At 42.4% G+C, this 17,377-nt stretch overlaps 1 protein-coding gene across 1 annotated transcript; it reads left to right on the top strand.

Annotated features, from left to right (window-relative positions):
• Positions 1-1,927: 1,927 nt before the first annotated feature.
• On the top strand, positions 1,928-15,682 carry CALM2 (calmodulin 2). Its single transcript, XM_059835891.1, has 6 exons — positions 1,928-2,023; positions 6,536-6,566; positions 11,758-11,901; positions 11,976-12,082; positions 12,937-13,072; positions 14,432-15,682. The coding sequence occupies exons 1-6, from the start codon at positions 2,021-2,023 to the stop codon at positions 14,458-14,460; spliced, it is 450 nt and encodes a 149-aa protein (XP_059691874.1). The 5' UTR covers positions 1,928-2,020; the 3' UTR covers positions 14,461-15,682.
• Positions 15,683-17,377: the final 1,695 nt, after the last annotated feature.

Raw genomic sequence — 17,377 nt, 5'->3', positions numbered from 1 at the left:
CCAAATTTAAGTATACGGTGTTGTTTTCTGTATTCCCTACGATCACAAAGTGAGGTAGAGAGGACGAGAGGCACTGGGCTTGCTGAAGGGTTCTCTGACTATTTTAAGAAATGAGGCCTTGTTCTGGTTCTTCCCCTTTGTTCCTGAATTTGGGGGACACAGGATTACCTCTGAAAAGAGAGCCAGCCTGAGAATACAAATTATTATTCTGAGGGAAAAACTCACAGAATTTTTGTTAAGAGTTTGTTCATGCCAGTCCCCTCCCAAGCACATCCTATTTATATGGCCTATAAACCAAAACGACTGCAAAGAGCAGAGATGAGCGAAATCTCTTTAGCATGTAAAACGTGAGCCATTGCTCTGGTTTGTGTAGTGACAGTACTGAGTAGATAGGTATAAAATACTATTCATTTATAAGTACTGTATAAACTAAATAATTCTTGCAATAGATATGGAAGTAGATAATTTTGATTGTAATGTGACTGGTAATTTGTTTTCAAACTTAGGTCAGAAAACTCAGACTTGGGTCCCCGAAGTTTAATAACATATTGATGGTCCAAAATAAGCCTTGTGGCTTTCAGAGATGACAAGCAGGCATTTCACTGAACTCAGCCAACATTGCAGCTATTTGTTGAATTATCTGTTAAGTACACTGTATGTCTTTGAAAGTGTATTTGCAAGTTTGAAAATTTTGTCTGAAGTAATTTGGCCAAATGCATCTCAGGGGACGCCCTCCTAAGACTCGAGATTCTAGCTCAGAATTGCTGGACATCTGCCCTTCTCAGGCACAAGACCAGGGCGTATGTGGTTTCTAACAGGGGAATCTGTTCTTTTAAACAATGCTACCAGTGATGAAGCATCTCTGGCTTACAGAGCGAGGTGGGAATTTTTCTGGACTGTGCTGGATGCGAAAGGAGTCTCATTTAGCAACTCTGTGGGTGAGGCTCTCCGGAGCACGAGATAAGGCTTGCAATCTTCTGGCAACACGCTCTCGGGGATACACTTCTCAGGTGCACTCCGGTGAAGCCTCAGGGCAATGCACCAAGAGACTGCAGCCCACGCGGGGCCGCGGCCCCGCTGCGAGGCCTGCGGCCCGGGGTCTGCTCCAGCCGGGCCTCCCTCCCCGCCCCCGCAGCGACCGAGCGACAGCGCCCGCCGCGGCCTGCACGGTTTCTCGCTGGAAGGAGGCCGCGTTGGCCGCCGGGGGCCCGCTCCGCAGCCCGGCCCGCTCCGCCGCCCCCCGGGCCCTCTGCGGCGGCGGGCGCCGCCGCTGCCGCTCCTCACGCGCGTGCCCGCAGCGGCGGCAGGGCGCCGGGGCCCTGCCCGCCCGACACAGCCTGCCGCAGCGCCTGCCGTCCCGCCAGGCCGCCGACCCTCTGCAGGCGCAGGGCGCGGGACAGTCCCGCGGCGGCAGCGACGCCCGACAGGGCCGGGCCGGGCCGGGCCCCGCCGCACTGGGCCGCACCGCGCCGGGCCAGGCCTCGCGCACTGCAGGCGGGGGGAGGGGTAACCGCTTCCCAGCCCAGACTGTGCATGTCCAAGTGACGCATTGCAGGTACGAATCCACCAATCAGCGCCCTCCTTCTGCAGTCGTCGCACTCCTCGGCATTTTTTCTAAAATCCTCTTCCGCCCCGAGAAATAGTCCCTCAGCCTGCCCCCTCCTGCACCCCCTCCCGCCGTTTCACAAGCTCAGCCCCCCTCTTTCCCGCACCTCACCCCTTCCTGCGCTGGAGCTTGGGAGCCCGGGGGCAGAAAGGGGACGCACTCGGGGTGCGGGGGTGCCTACCGAGAAGAGCGCGAAGAGCCGGGACTTCTTTCGCAGCTCCGTTCCCTGACGGGGAGAGGGGAGGGGGGAGGGAGCGGCGCGGAGCGATCCGGGCGGGCTGTGAGGAGGTTTATGAGGCACTGCTGGCGGCCGGGCAGGGCTCAGTGTGAGGCGAGCCGTAGAGCGGGAGGGTTGTTCGTGTGCCTCGTGCAGCCGTTAGCTTCCACCACACCCCACAGCCAGGCCGAGCCACCATGGTGAGTCCCTGGACATGGGGTAGCGACAGGGCTCTGCGGGTGCTGGTCCGTTGCTCGGTGTGCGGGGCAGGGGGTGGTGGGGGTGCCTGTGGTTGGGTGGGGGTGGGGGGGGAGAGGGGCAGGTGGTTTCGCGGGTGCGGGGCGAGGTCGCCTGCAGAAGGATGGGGTGAAGGCGGCCCTTGCTGCGGCCGATGCGCTCAGCTCGGCAGCGCGGGCAGGCTGGGGCGGAGGGTCTCGCTCGGAGGTGCCGTGTGCGTAGGAGGAAGTGGTGGTGGACGAATCCCGCCCGGGTCCCTTTCCCGCCCTGGGGCGTTGGTGCGGATTCAAAATTCAAACTGCCACTCGGTTCGAGCGCCATGACGCTTTGTCGGGGCGTGTGTCGGGGGAGGGGGGGAGCGGCAGATAACGGTTCCTCCTGGGAGGAGACCCGCGTGGGGGGTGCCGGGAGGGGGGAAGGAGCCTGCCACGATGGCACCAGCTCCACTTTCTTATCGCTTCCTCACCCCCTTCCCCTCCCCCCGGCAAGCCGGCGTGTGCGGCTGAATGGGGCTGGGGAGCCAGCGGCGCGGCAACGGCTGCTTCCAGCGCTTAAGATGTCTGGCTCGCTAGTGAGGTGTGTTGCGCCTGGTAATAATGCAATGCGGAGCCCTGCAGCTTCTGAGCAGCATGATGATGAGGGGCAGGCTGCCTCACTGCACCATCTCCCTCCTTGCTAGACCTGTTGTCAGCTCACGTTGGAGCCGCTCTCCCCTGCCGATTTCGTGATAACGCCTTGCTGTCGGTGGCTCTATTGAACAAGGGGATATTTTTTAACAGTTTTGGCTTACCGGTTTGGTCATTGCGGTGGACAGTCCTGCATTTTCTTGATCCAGCACAATTTGTTTTTCCTAGCAATACGTTTGTTTAGGATTTTAGTGAACTGTCGAAATAGAACACATTTTGTGGAATTGAAGGATTGTTTCAAATTCGGTTTAAAGTATGTGAGTTTAGCTTTCTAAATTAAAACAAGCGGATGCTGAAACACGTACAAAAAGGAACAATTCTATTGCAAAAGCAACACCAATGACCATTTAGTACTATCTCTGCATTAAGAGAAGATGTAGTATAGTGGAATTGCTTTTTCATTCATTATGTGCTTTTAAGGAATCGGGTCATTACCAACTTGCCATGTCTAATGTGAATGATAGGTACTTAATTTTAAGGTTTTTTGAAGTGCTCTCTCTGGGCAAAGAAATTAAGTGAATGGAAGCCTGAATTTGTTCTTTTGCTTGAATTGTGAACCTATACAACAAGCCATCTATAAAGGAAAAAAGCAGTGAATCTAGCAGCGAAAGACTCTTACTGCTTTTAGTCATCATCCGTACAGAACCAAAAATGGAGTATCTTCAAGCAAGGTCTGTATAAAAATGGGTGTGTCCAGGAGGCACTGTGACGCTCTGAATGTGGTTATAGTTCATCCTGACAGACCAGACTGGCTAAACCTTTGAATATATGTTGTCCAATACTGTACATGCTAGATAAAGCAGAATGCTTTGCTCCCAAAATAAGCTAACATACTGTAAGTGTAATTTTTGCCCTTATGCTAGTCTGTCTAGTTCTTGTTCTTCATGTAATCTTGCCAGAACAGAACTGTCCATTCAGATCCAATACCTGTGAAGTATACCAAAATGCCAAATTTTGGAGGGGAATGGTGTCCTCTGCTCTGTGGTTTGCTGATAGTTCTCTATGAGGCAGTGTTAGTCAGCTCTGTTGAGGATCTTCCAAACTGATTACTGCATAGCAGCTACGACCGTAATGAAACACTACCTCTAGAGGCTGCATGTGCCACTGGAACTGCTGCATGCCCAACAGCTCCCCTTCTTTCTTAGGAGGCTTAGATTCTTTGTTAGGCTCCCTCCACATAATCTGGGGGCAGGGGGATGGGAGGTATTGCAGTGAAAATGAAGTGCTGCAACATGAATTGGAGAATGTTGTGTCAAAGCTGTGATGGGTTCCCTCGCTTCATTGAAGGAGGTTTTCAGATGCATCTTAGCCATGGTAAGGGGCATGTCAAAACTTCAGCATAGGCATGTTACAGTTGTAATGTAACTGTTTCTGAAGTTGGGTTGTGTTACTGAAAGTGTGTGTACTGTCACATGTGTGGTGCATGAGTATCTAGCTTAAATTCAGGACAAAGAGCTCCCAAAGGCCCCTCTAGGAAGACTGGAGTGGCCTGTAACTCAGGTGCATGGGTCTGGGCTGATAGCCCTCCACCTGAGTGGCATGGGAGGGAGTGATCTGGCAGACTTCCTGGCTCCGCCTTTTACTGCTGTTGCAGCAGTCCCTGCAGAGCCTAGCACTGCAGAGTACAGATGGTGTTTGTTCAACCTTGCCCCACCTCCTAGCTTATCTTTCAACTGCCATATACCTGTGGCTTCAATAAGCTTCGTGCTCTTCTCAAATACTGTACCTCTTACAGGTACTGACAAGCTTATCCGAATTCATGGTTAGTGGCTATAGGATGTTTTAAGTTGCTGGAAGAGTTAGAGAGGAAGAGTTTGGGAATGCTTAACAGCTTAAACACTGCTTAATGTCATGTCTTTGTATAAAACTGTTTATATAAAACAGTATGTGACTCAACTTGGTAACCCGTAAGTATTGACCTAAATAAACTAGGTTCTTGCTACTTAAATCTCATCTACAGCTTTCTGTGGATATAAATATCAGGCAGAAATGTAGCACATCATTCTCTCACTTGAGCAATAAAAATGTAAATAACATGCAAAAGTATGAGTCGGTCTCTGTTAATGATACACTCCATACAAGCAAAAATCTGTTAGGCCTTTGTTTAGTGACTAGCTGAATGCTTCCATCTCAAAGCCTAATGTTGAATTGGTGATGTTCTCTGCAGTGTTGCTGCCACCCTAGATTATCTCATTTTTTTTAAAAAACAAAGTTGGACCTGCATGGGAATACTTAATACAGCTGCTGAAATTGGACCAAGTAGAGTCTATAGCTGCAAATACCCATTGGCTGCTCTTTTAGGAGTTGCTCAGTGTGGTCTTGATTCTTAGAGTAGGTGAGCCTCAGGCAGTCTGAGAAATCACTGATTGTGGCCTTTATCTTGGGCTGTTGATGTATTGTGTGCATAGTTTTTGCAAGCAGTTTAGCTCTTGCACGGTTGCTTGAGCAGCTAACTTCACTTGTGTTACAGGAAGAATAACCAGAAGCTGGTAATTTCTAAGTTTGTATGCAATATAGAAATGTAATTCAAATTGAAATTAGTAAAAATTGACAGCTAGTGCATGTACCTTTTTCTAAGTATTTCATTGGCAGATGGCTAATGGATAGGCAGGCCTTTGTGGGCACAGCTAATGACTGAATGTTTAAGTGTCAATATTGCAGTAATTGTAAAAAGGTTGTTGCTGAAATGGTCACAGTAGGAACAAAACTAAAAAAGGTAGTGTTGAACTTAGGCAGTGAGTATATCTCTTCTGTATTTTAAAGTTTTTTTTGACTCTTTGGTGGAATACTGTGGGGTAAAGAGCTCAAAGAGCTTCCTTGAAGAAAGTGTATGGCCTTGTTACTGCAACTCAACTGAAGCTATCCACAATTTGTTTGAAGAATCAGCTGACTTGAAAACTTAGGGAAAGTATTTCTATGGTCTTCAGACACCCTTGTGTTCTTTCAAGAGTGAAGTCTATCTTGGGTTTGGCCTCAAAGACTGAGGGGTTTTTGTTGCTGTCAAATCCAGTTGATGCCAAACTGTTCAGTGATAGAGCAAAATGAGGTACAAACTGGGGCTTACCCCACTGATACAGAAATTATGTCTTACACCACTGAACCTTCCTCTAGTGGCCTTGTAAACTACCTTGTGCTACTTGTCTGTAGACAACAGTTTGAGAAAAGTCTGGACAGCCATGTGACAAATGCATTGAAATTGCCAGTTTGGGCTGAAGCTGCTAGTACTGATTATATGGACTCTGCTTTTTATGGCCAGGTCTTGGACATAAAGCTTCATGTTAATCGAGGGATGATTTAATTCTAGAGAAGAATATATTTTTCTAATTATGGCTTTGTAACTTAGCAGGAGAGACTAGTCTGCCTTAAATTTGGGATTTGGGGGGGTTACTGCTGTAATACTTAGACCTAAAGTGTTTTAGTGTTACAGCTGAGGCTAGTTTACCCAAGTATTACTACCATAGTCTGCTGTGTTAATGATTTTTAAAATCAGTCTAGGGGGACCTGTGTATCTTGAGTTTGCTAGTGTTGCTTGGGTAATTGATTGATGCACATGGTAATCTGTTATTTGGCTGTACCAGATATTTCAGGGTCAGGAAATGAGGATGGGCTGCCAGTTCTTACTTAGCAAGCAATCCTGATGACTTTTGAGTTGTGTTAGTTAGAACTATTTCAGAATGCTACAGATAAGTCCTGAAGAGCAGCTACCATATTCAGAAGCCTCTACAAGTCTGTGTCTTACTTTGCCTTGAACTTTTGCTACAATTATAATGATATTCTCTTTTATTGCAGGCTGATCAACTGACAGAAGAGCAGATTGCAGGTGAGGCTTTTACGTGCTCTGTTGGTACTCTTACTTGACCTGGCACATCTCTTAATCCTGTCACAGTCTGTGTTACACAAGATATTTAGCTTTCTTAGATACTAAAGAAGTATTGTGGAATGTTGTAATTTGTCACTTAAGTTTTAAAAGCTATCTACTGTAAAAGCACCATGGATACAATGAATTTGAGTTCTATCCTCTAGAATAGTTAGACAATCCTCACAGCTTTACTAGCTAGTAGACTTGGGACTCTGTTTTTTTCTGTCATGACTACAGAATTGTCCCAAGTACAAACTGAAAGACAGTGGGGGGATGAATATCTGGTGAAGACTTGGAATCTGGAGTGCTCTTCTAAGAGAAGGCAAAAATAACTTTGCAGTCTCCTGTCAGCAGAGATGTTTCAGAGTGGCTGTTTTTGATGGCAGCAGAGACTGGCTTCATTATGACAGCTCTTGATATTCCATATTTGGAACTGCATTGTGTACGTGGACACAAGTGTTCTGTGCACTGTTCTGATGGTATTGTGCTTGCTCTGAAATGCTTAAATATTGCCCCCCTAACAATGGTTTCTATGCCCTGACAACTGTCTACTAGTGGCTAAAACTTCTAGTTATCATGTCTCCTACTCATGCAGGCTGCACAGACTAGTATCTGTCACTGCTCTCTGAAGACTGATTTCAACTTCAGTAATTGATGTGACTTAATGCTGGTAATGCAGAATTCAGCCTTGCCATGGACATTCAAAAACTTCAGGGTTTTTGATCTGACAAGTGTATAGTGTTAATACTAGAAAGTCTCAGTGTGCATAACAGTCATGTGAAATGATTTCAGAGGGTGTTAGGGTTCTGCTAATCTAATAGCACCAGGTCAAGCATACAAGTAACAGCCTCTAAGAGGTATTGCTATTTAACTGTGGTGTAGCTCTTGAAGACACTGTATTAAACAGAAGTGTCATAATGAGCTAGTTTGTTTTTACCATAATTGCCAAATCTGAGGTGTAAGAACATTCTTCTGTAGCTTTTAGACTTCAGAAGCTTGCTTGAACTCATAGGAGACTAATTATGGTTTTGTGGAAAGTCCTTAGTCTATTTACTTGTTGCCATGGTGCTGTCTTATGAATAAGCACAAGCTGAATCTAGTTCAACTTGAGATTTTTCTTCTGGAAGTGGCCTACATATCTTAAGGGTTTTGTGGTCAGTTTAGTTGGAGCAGGCTTTATCAGTTGTCACTGCTGTCTTTTCGATAATGGTTCATTGTTGCAGTTCTTAACTGTAGAAGCTTTGGTAGTTGATGTAGCTGATTATGGAATACAAACAGGAAGTTTATTAACACTACCTCAGGTTTAGTGCAAATGTTAGCTATTCAGTGATGATGGTATAGTTTTCAGATCCAAAAGTGGGTATTAATAAGCTTGTTGTACTGGAATAGAGGATTTCCATCTGTGTGGAAATAATATAACTGTAACTTAGTGTTAGTAGCCAGTGTAAAATGGCCTGCCACTTTCAGTTCAGCTATGATATTTCATGAAGCAAGTGTGTTTGCAAGTAAACTGTAAACCTCTCATGTGAGGACAAGCCCACTGCTGGTCTGTTAGGGAACCATCCCTGGTACTGTTTAGGAAGGGTTGCAGCTTACCAAGAGTCTGCTTCATATTGCTATTGAAGGCCTGTGTCTTGCATGGGAAAACCGTTACAGGTACAGTTTGCATGTTTTACAGAGACTGTGTGGTTTTAAAGTCTTGAGCCCCCTACCATTCCATTTCAGCTTATCTGAAGATGCCTAGCTTTTGATTTGAAGGCGGGCTTAAGAAAATACTACTACAAGGTAGAGACAACATTCCCTTTCTTAAGTAGAAGGCCAGAGTAGTTAAAGCTGTGAATCATCAGAATACAGCTGTTAAAGATTTCACATGTTCTCATCTCCTGTGGAACTCATTGGTCATATAGGACTGAAGCTTCTTGTCATTCTAGGTAGGGGTGAAAGACTCCCAGGTTTTGTTCGTATGAAAGACTGATTTTTGAAAGCTGAGTAGGTACAGAATGTGAATGCTAGTTGCAGCTTCATTCAGTAAGAATTGAAGTTGCAGAATCAAGTGGGGTATCCCTTTGGTTAAGCATTGTATTAAAAAAGGTATATGGGTCAGGACCATTTGATGTGGGTGGTTAGGGGAAAAAAATCTAAAGATGTGTTTGTCCCAAAGCAACTGGTCTAGTGAGCTATACTTCCTTCCACTAGATCTCAGAGGTCTAAATGGGCTCTCTGAACAAGTAGGCCTATGTATGGTGTTTGTTATGCCTTGTTCCTTCAGTGTGCTGTGGTCCTCTGTTTGGGGATCTGACCACAAGAATTATTTAGAATTTATTTCATAGGAGAAATAGTCATATTAGGTGTTGAGCTCCTGGTAGCTGTGAAGAGAACAATTGACATTCTCCTATAAAAGTTCCAGACATAGCTGGCTAAACTGTGGGAGTGAGAATGGTAGTTCTGGTTCACTGAATATATTAGGTCATTGAAGACTGCCACTTTATCTGGAAAGGTGATGTGGTGCAGAGATGCCTCAGAGGCTATTGTTAAATAGAGTATCTTGACCTAGGGTGGTAGAGTTCACATTCTGTTGGACTAGCTTTTCTTTCATGGGGCCTGGAAGTAGCCTTTTCTCTTGATGCAGTGTACTTTTCAGAAGAAAGGAAAGACTGAAACCTCATAGGCTGGCCTGAAAACAAGTGGTTCTGCTGGCACTGTCATGCTTCTGACAGATTAGCCTTATCTAGGATACTGAGGATTTTCATTTGCAGTTTGGTATGGAGGAGTGTTGAACAGAGGGAGGACTTGGTTTGCGTGCTACGTGGAGTCATAAGGTGTTTAAGTGTGGGAGGTGTGTTTTATCATATGTTGCAGGAAGCCAGAGTTGAGTTGCTCATTAAACTTCAGTATTTCATAGCTGCCTTCACTGGCCATTGCTGCAAATCTTCCAAAGCTATGCTAGGTTGTTTCTTGTTCTAGTCTAAACTGTATCTGTGTAGGTTGTTAGTCCTTTACTAGAATTACTGGAGGTGGTTCCTAGAAGTGGTTAAAGAGGTATTTTAATTGTTTACCTAACTTGATTCAGCATTTTAAACAGGAATATGCTGCTGATCTTTGACTCGCTTTACTTTCTTTATGGTTATGACTTACAGTGGTTGTTTCTTAGCCTACAGCATCTTTGAGTAAAAAAGGTAGAGTTGTCCTTGGAGTGGTTCATTTCAAGTGTTCAGAATATACCATGAATGGCCCATGTTGTAGAAAGCAAGTATTTGAATTTTGCATAAAAATTAACTATCACTTTTTCTAAGCAGGGTCATTGCAGTACTGTGAAGTCTGCTTCATGTTTGGGTTAGTGACAGTTGACCATCAAGCTAAGGATGAAATGGTTAACACTAAACATTTTGAGTAACACTTGAGTACCTGACTCTTCAAGAAGACTCAATGTTCCCCTTTTGAGGTCCTTCCATGATAGACTATGAACTTCTTGACTAGGTTTGACCCAAAAGCCTTCTTGTCCCTGGTGTAAAATTTTACTGCTAATAAACCTATTGGTTGCCTCCAAGCTAACTGAAACTAGCCCCAAAGACTGTTTGGAAGTTACTGTATGGGTTATAGCTGCCTGCTTGGGTAGGCCTGTTTCTGCTTTGTGATTATACAATACTGGCTTGAAACTGTTTCATCTGGTCCTGTGGTAACCTTGCTCCGATGCTTATGTGCTAAACAGTGGGAGTTGGCTTTTGGAACACTTCAAACTGTTAGATGTAGAAGAGTGTTTTTTTCCTGGATGGGACTCAACTGTGGCTCTGGTGTTATAGCTGCATTCATGAGCTGTAAAAAGGCTATTTTTGTAGTTGCATTTTTAACACTTGCCAGCTTGTATTCACCTCGAGTGATTCAGAATATGAAATGGCTGATGTAAGACTTTATGCATTTTGTGTGAAAACACAACTTTTGCTGTGACTAATTCTGGTCTGGGAAACCTACCATCTGGAAAGCTGGCTGCTTGGAAATTTTGAAAAATTAATTCTTGGGTACTCTTGCATCAGAAATACTTTCTTGAGCTAACAAGTTCTGCAAAAGCATGATCTCTGGTGCCTTGAAAGCTGTAAAAGGATCTGAACTATACAAGGGAATAGATAAGATTTTTTCATGTTTAACTGTAATTTGTGTATGAGCTACCACAGTCCAGTGAGCTAGTTTAAGGTCTGTGGCCAAAGACAAAGATGGCATGGATTAAAACCAACTCCATTTTTGGACTGGACAATTAAACATGGTGTACTGGTATTAATATTGCTGGCTACAGTACAGCCATTGTAGGTGGTTAAGAGGTAGCATTGAAACACAGTTAAGTAGTCTTACAACTGTTTATGACTAGTTTTATGAAGGTTGTTTCAGGATACAGTAGGGCTGAAGCAATTTTCTAAGCAGCTTTTCAGAAATTGACTCCAGTGACTTTCCTGCTTGAGCAACTGACTGGAGTTGTGTATATACATAGACTGAAGAACTGCAGAAGTCCAGTGAGAGAGAGTGCTGGGAGAAGATCCTTTTTAGCTAGGTATGGTCAGATGTTAAGACCTATGGTGCTAGGTACTGCAGCTTCATGCAGCATATAGTGTTCAGACTTGCATATCCAGCACGAGTGAGTTGTTATGAGAAACTATTTTTAGTTTGGTCTGACTATACCTTTTTCTATTGACTTGTCTCTTCTATTAGTAATAAAGTGCTATTAAGTTGTAGCATTTGTATTTTGAGTACAGTTTTTCAGCTTTCACAAAGTAATTTCATATTTTTCTCATGAGATATGCAGTTCTTACCAAGGATATGGATCATCCTAGTTGCAGATAGCTATTCCTTTCAGATCTGTATTAGGGATCCGTGTTCAAGATAGATAGTAACAAGCACCTGAGTACTTCTGAAATGGATGACATTCCATCTTATTAGGTCAAAATGTAGTTGCTTGGTAGACTGGCTGGTTGTTTTCCAGATGTTGGTGCTTCCATATTGGCATTACAATTATAGCAGATGGAGCATTATACTGAAATTTTCTTAAGAGAATGAAATCAAATTTTGTAATTTATAATGATAAGCAGCAATGGATTTATATATGATTAAGTAAACTTAACATTTTAAAGCTGAAGGGATTAACTCCTTTTTTGTTGTTGTACAGAATTCAAAGAAGCTTTTTCACTATTTGACAAGGATGGTGATGGTACTATAACTACAAAGGAGTTGGGGACAGTGATGAGATCGCTTGGTCAAAACCCCACAGAAGCAGAGCTACAGGATATGATCAATGAAGTAGATGCTGATGGTAAGATTTTTACTAATAAGTAGTTTGGTAAAGTGCCCAAAACTTGCTTTTCTAACAAAGTAACTATCTTGCAGGCAATGGCACAATTGACTTTCCAGAGTTTCTGACAATGATGGCAAGAAAAATGAAAGATACAGATAGTGAAGAAGAAATTAGAGAAGCGTTCCGTGTGTTTGACAAGGTACTAAAATGTTTATCTTATCATATTTCTGTTAGAAAAACTCAGTCTGACTTCTAATGAGCTTCCTCACTGAATTGAGGGCTGTCTGCAGTCCTGTCATCTAAACCTCTAGGTTAACCAGTCACCCTGAAGTTCAGTGTGCTGTGGTACTGCACCTGGAAGTCAAATGAGTCATCGTGATAGTGGGTGATACTATTAAGCTACCACTTGCTATGATACTAAAATACTTGTATAAGGCTGGCAGGGAAATTGCTTAAATATTTAAAATTGTAATCTTTTAAATATTTCACTTAGTCTTTACTAAGTAAATTGCTAAATGAGTCTGAAGTTGCTCAACTTCTTAAGCGAGAGGCACTTTTAAACAGAAAATATATGATGTTAAGTATCTTGGGGTGTGGGGAGGAAAAATTAGATCCAGAGTTCGTGTGCACTAGTACTTTGATATCCAGTGTCCCAACTAGAATGGAATATGTAAAAGTGGTCTCGAAAGGCCTTGTGGCTTTGTGCTGGGCTCCCCTGAAACAGGTGAATGAGCTAAGTAGCTTCTGTTCTAAGAAATAGGTGCTTGAACCACAGTCACATGATTGAATAAGCATCTGTCACTTAAAAATGTTCAAAAGGTGCTGATTGCTATGTCAGCGATTAAAAAATGTCTCTGGATAGGATAGCCAAAGTAGGCTGTATTGAGTAAGTTGTTTTTAAAATGTCTTATTAAGATCCTGGACAATACTGAAGATATGCTTACAACTCTCATTTGCCTTGTGCAAATGCTAGTGGTTAAATATTCTTAAGTTACAGTTAAGTTGCTAGGCTTTAGACAAGTCTATTCCAGTCTTCCTTTTTTCCTCTCCCAGGATGGTAATGGTTACATTAGTGCTGCAGAACTCCGTCATGTGATGACAAATCTTGGGGAGAAGCTAACAGATGAAGAAGTTGATGAAATGATTAGGGAAGCAGACATTGATGGTGATGGTCAAGTAAACTATGAAGGTAAGGAGTTATTACGTGATTCTTTTTGTGTAGCACTTATGCTGGTGATGGTGTGGCTATCAGTGTCTACACAAAGTTTAAATAGGGCAATGTTCAGAAGAGATCTTCTCAACAGTTAATGTTTGTTTAAGCTAATGTCTTTTAGTATGTACATCGTGTACCTCTAAATAGGTTTAGTTTGAGTGGGTTATTGCTACCTTTGTGCCAAAGGCAAAAAATGACTATTCAGCTGTGCAGTGTAAGAAAACTTTCTACATCTAATGATGTCTAATGACCATTAGAATAAGGAAGTTAGCAGGGATGTTTACATACTGTTCATACTGTTCTGTTAACTAATGAATGTTGATCTGACTGTAGCAAGTAACTCGTTTTTATTAATGCTTTAAAAATTACTTATTAAAGAGGGCAAGCCTCTAAAAATGCAGAAATTTCAAGATCTTTAGAAGACCTCTTGAATATTGAAACTTAAATGAAGTCATGCAAGCAGGAGGAGTTCTGTTAGACAGTTGCTTGCAGCTCAGAAGCACTAAGCTTGTTCTCATTTTAACTTTCTGAACATCTTCTAGAAAAGAGCTAGGGTATTTTCAGATAATACCCTTACTGTTTCTGAGGTGTAGGTGTGACTTCCCTTTAAGGCCTTTTTGGTTGTGGCCTCAGGATGAGCACTCATCTGTGAGTGAAAAGGTGGTTTTATGAACAAGGCTGCTGCTCCATAACTGTACTTATGAATAGACTATTTAGAGGCTGGCACTAGAGAGGGTAGGAATCCCTCTTGTTTCCAGTTGCTCTTTTAAAATTTGAGTAATTGGTTAACTCCTTTTAGGTTACCGGTTTCTTTTTGTTATTGTGCCTGAAACTATGGCTCAGCAAGATAAGTGAAGAATCCTATTTTGTGGGATATAACTTCCAGTGTGCTGTGAATAAGCAGTGATTCATTTGCTTAAAGCCCATCAGACAAAATAGTAAGGCTTGAGCTATTCTGCTTAGAAAAATTCAAACCACCATGTCTTGCTTCTACACCTACTTAACTGATTGTTACTTCAGTGCAATTTCTACTGATTTCTTAGATACCTTGTCCCTATCTGTAAGTCAGTGGGCATGAGGACCCTGTAATGTTTTAATTTGGAAGTAAGGCTGTTCCCCAATTCACTGAGACCAACTTTTTTGATAAAAGTAGAGGCCTTTTGCCATTAAAAATAGGAGGTTTTCAGGTGTGATTGGTCTTGAAAACGCTTTTTTGAACGTAACTGAAAACATAGTTTCAAAACTGTGTTCACCACTAGTAAGGCAGGTCACTTCTCAATCTTGCAGTTCAGGTTTTTCTCTGAATAACTCTTACGCAACTCTTTCCTTTTACAGAGTTTGTACAAATGATGACAGCGAAGTGAAGACGTTGTACAGAATGTGTTAAATTTCTTGTACAAAATTGTTTATTTGCCTTTTCTCTGTTTGTAACTTATCTGTAAAAGGTTTTTCCCTTACTGTCAAAAGAATATGCATGTATAGTAATTAGAAGGCCATTCCTCCATGTTTTTCTCCTTTATCTTACTGTCATTGTTCTGATTTTTGGAAAATTGATCTAAGTAACAAATGTTGCATGTGGCTTACTCTGGATATTTAAGCCCTTCTGCACATCTAAAGTTAGATGGAGTTGGTTAACTGAGGGAACATCTGGGTTGTCTGTTTAAAAAAAGTAGCTTTCTTTAGGAGACTTGGGTATGACTAGTGTAACAAGTTACATAAAGCAAGCTAGGGTTTACCATGCATTAGCAATTCCTTAGTAATTCCTTAGTTAAAGTGACCTGCTGGCTCTAGTTCTCCAGTACATAAAGGAGTTTATTCTGCTTTCTGTGATGGAGGATAAGGACTCTTGCAGCTAACTGCAGGATAAAACCATGTGAATAGTATATATACATGTGGCTAATGCACTGTAAAAAATCATTCTCCTAGCCTACTTCACATAACTTGTTTGTGGCCATACCTGTAACATGTTGTTGAAATGTGGAGTCTTAACGTTGTGGACGATTGACAGTCAACAATATGAAACTTAAGTTGCACTAATGCAAAACGGGTGATTTATCCAGGTACTCGTACACAAGTTTTTTTTGTACTGCTGGTCCTGTACCGGAAAACATTTTCTCCTCTTGTTACTATGCTTTTTAAACTTTGTTTAGCCACTTATTTTCAAAAAATCTGCTTATGGCACGATTTGCCTCAAATCCATTCCAAGTTGTATATTTGTTTTCCAATAAAAAAATTACAATTTACCCATACTGTTTCAATGTATCCTTGAATTATTTACAGGAATTGTTCAATACAGTTGCTGCTCTGTGTTTCAGTATGTAGCAGTTTGGTTTGCTTATGCAATGGATTGGCTGTCTTAAAATAGCTTGGAAGGTGAAAACTTAGTCCTTAAACTCTGGCCCTTAATAGTATTGTTGACTTGAAGAAGCTTTCTTACTAGTAGTTTAAAATGTATTTTACAGTCTTGTGTGGAGCTTGGTGCTTCAATAAACTTACCGTAGTGACTGGCTATGCCCACTATCTGTAGACATTGTGAACTGGATGTTGACCTAGTTCAATAGTTGACCTAAAATTAAAATTCCTTGTTCGGACAACTAAACCTGTTTGCTTTCTTTTAATTATTTTTGAGTTTATTCCCTGTCAGCTGCTACATCGGGGTAACTTAGTCTCACACCGGGACTTTTCTGAAACTGCCATGTCTGAGTTGCCATTCAGGACGCAGTCAGCTCAGAGTACAGAAGGAAAACATTCTCTTACTGATCTGCTAATGAGCATGATTGTGCTCCCAGCACTAGTTTGCTTTTGGTAAGGTTTAAGATTTTCTTAAAGTAGAAAACAAACCTGGTTTTGACCAAGGATAAATCCAAGACCTCAAAAGAATGCCAGAGGATGTTTGTGCCCCTTGCCTCTGTACTCTCTGGCAAGAACTGACTGATCTTACATATGCTATATGGTTATCTTGTTTGGGGATTCCAGTTGCCTTTAAACAAAGCATTGGCACCTGCATCTGGTTACCCTCACTGGTCCCAGCAGAGCAGTTACTTAATGTTTTAAAACTGTTCTAATCATCTTTGAGGTATTTATAATTACAGTGAAAAGGTAAAATTAGGACAGCTGATCAACCTAATTTCAGAAACACTTGATCAAATGTTTATGATCACTGATCTTAAAGCCCTGTTCTCTAAGGACTATAAGCAGCCCTATTGGTTTTCCGAAGAAGGCTTGTCAAATGTTTAAATTGCCAGCATAAGAATTCCTTAGAATTGTTGCTTGTGCACTGGCAATCTGATTCAGGAAGCTTATGCAGTCTAAATATTCTAGCATTATGGTTTGCCTTCTACAAAATGAGTGACCAAACAAACACTTCCTATCCAGTCTTCATCCTATGGCCTAGGAGCCTGGGGACAAGATGTAGGTGCTTGAACTGGCACAGGATGAGGAGAATTTGACAGAACCATCAGAACAACCACTTGAGATTCTGAATTGTGGGAGTATTGGAAGTGTCATTTTTAGAGGTAAGTAATGCAAACAAGGATCTAACAAGAATTTGTATTTGCCAATCTGGTGTCTTGACTTCCAGTGGGCTGGAAATCATGCTCTGACCCACAGTCTTCTGCTGCAACTGCGCATGCATTTGGAAGCATCTGACTAAGGTAAAGAGAGGGTCCTCTCTGTTATGAAAGACTGCCTTGGCTAAGATAATTGCCTTTCATAAAAAGAATGGGTGAAGAATGTGTGACAAGGCCACCTTTATTTACTGTTATTCTAGCTGCTACCTGTTTGGAGTGTTTAGTCACAGGAATCAAAGCTGCTGTTTTTGTTTAGTGTAAGTGTCCCTGTTGCTGCTATCTAAATGCCTGATTCCTAGGTCAATATTGAAATCTTGTGGCCCTGTTTACATCATACTTTAACTGCAGTTAGTCGGGGTAATACTTTTCAGTACTTCCTGCTAATGGAAGCATGTCTTCTGATGTACAGTCAGTAAAGAAGTGTGGTGGAACATAATGGCACTGATGACTAAACTTGAACCTTTTGGCTGAGGTGCATTTGCAGGTGCTTTTGCTATTGTGAAACAGGTAGTCCTTAAGTCTGTCTAGGCAGATTTCTGGATATGTGTGTATGTAGGAATGCTCTGAAACTTCAAGTTACGCTTCTCTTAGCTTGCTAAGATACAATCCTTTATCTTGTCTGTTAAATATGGTGGAGGTTCTTGCATTCTATATGATTAATAGCAAGAGCAAAAACTTCTGTGGTACAGTGCTGCAGTAAAACACCTGATAT

Source organism: Gavia stellata, chromosome 2, assembly GCF_030936135.1.
Source record: "Gavia stellata isolate bGavSte3 chromosome 2, bGavSte3.hap2, whole genome shotgun sequence".
Lineage (NCBI taxonomy): Eukaryota > Metazoa > Chordata > Aves > Gaviiformes > Gaviidae > Gavia > Gavia stellata.
This window is presented reverse-complemented; position numbering and strand designations above follow the sequence as displayed.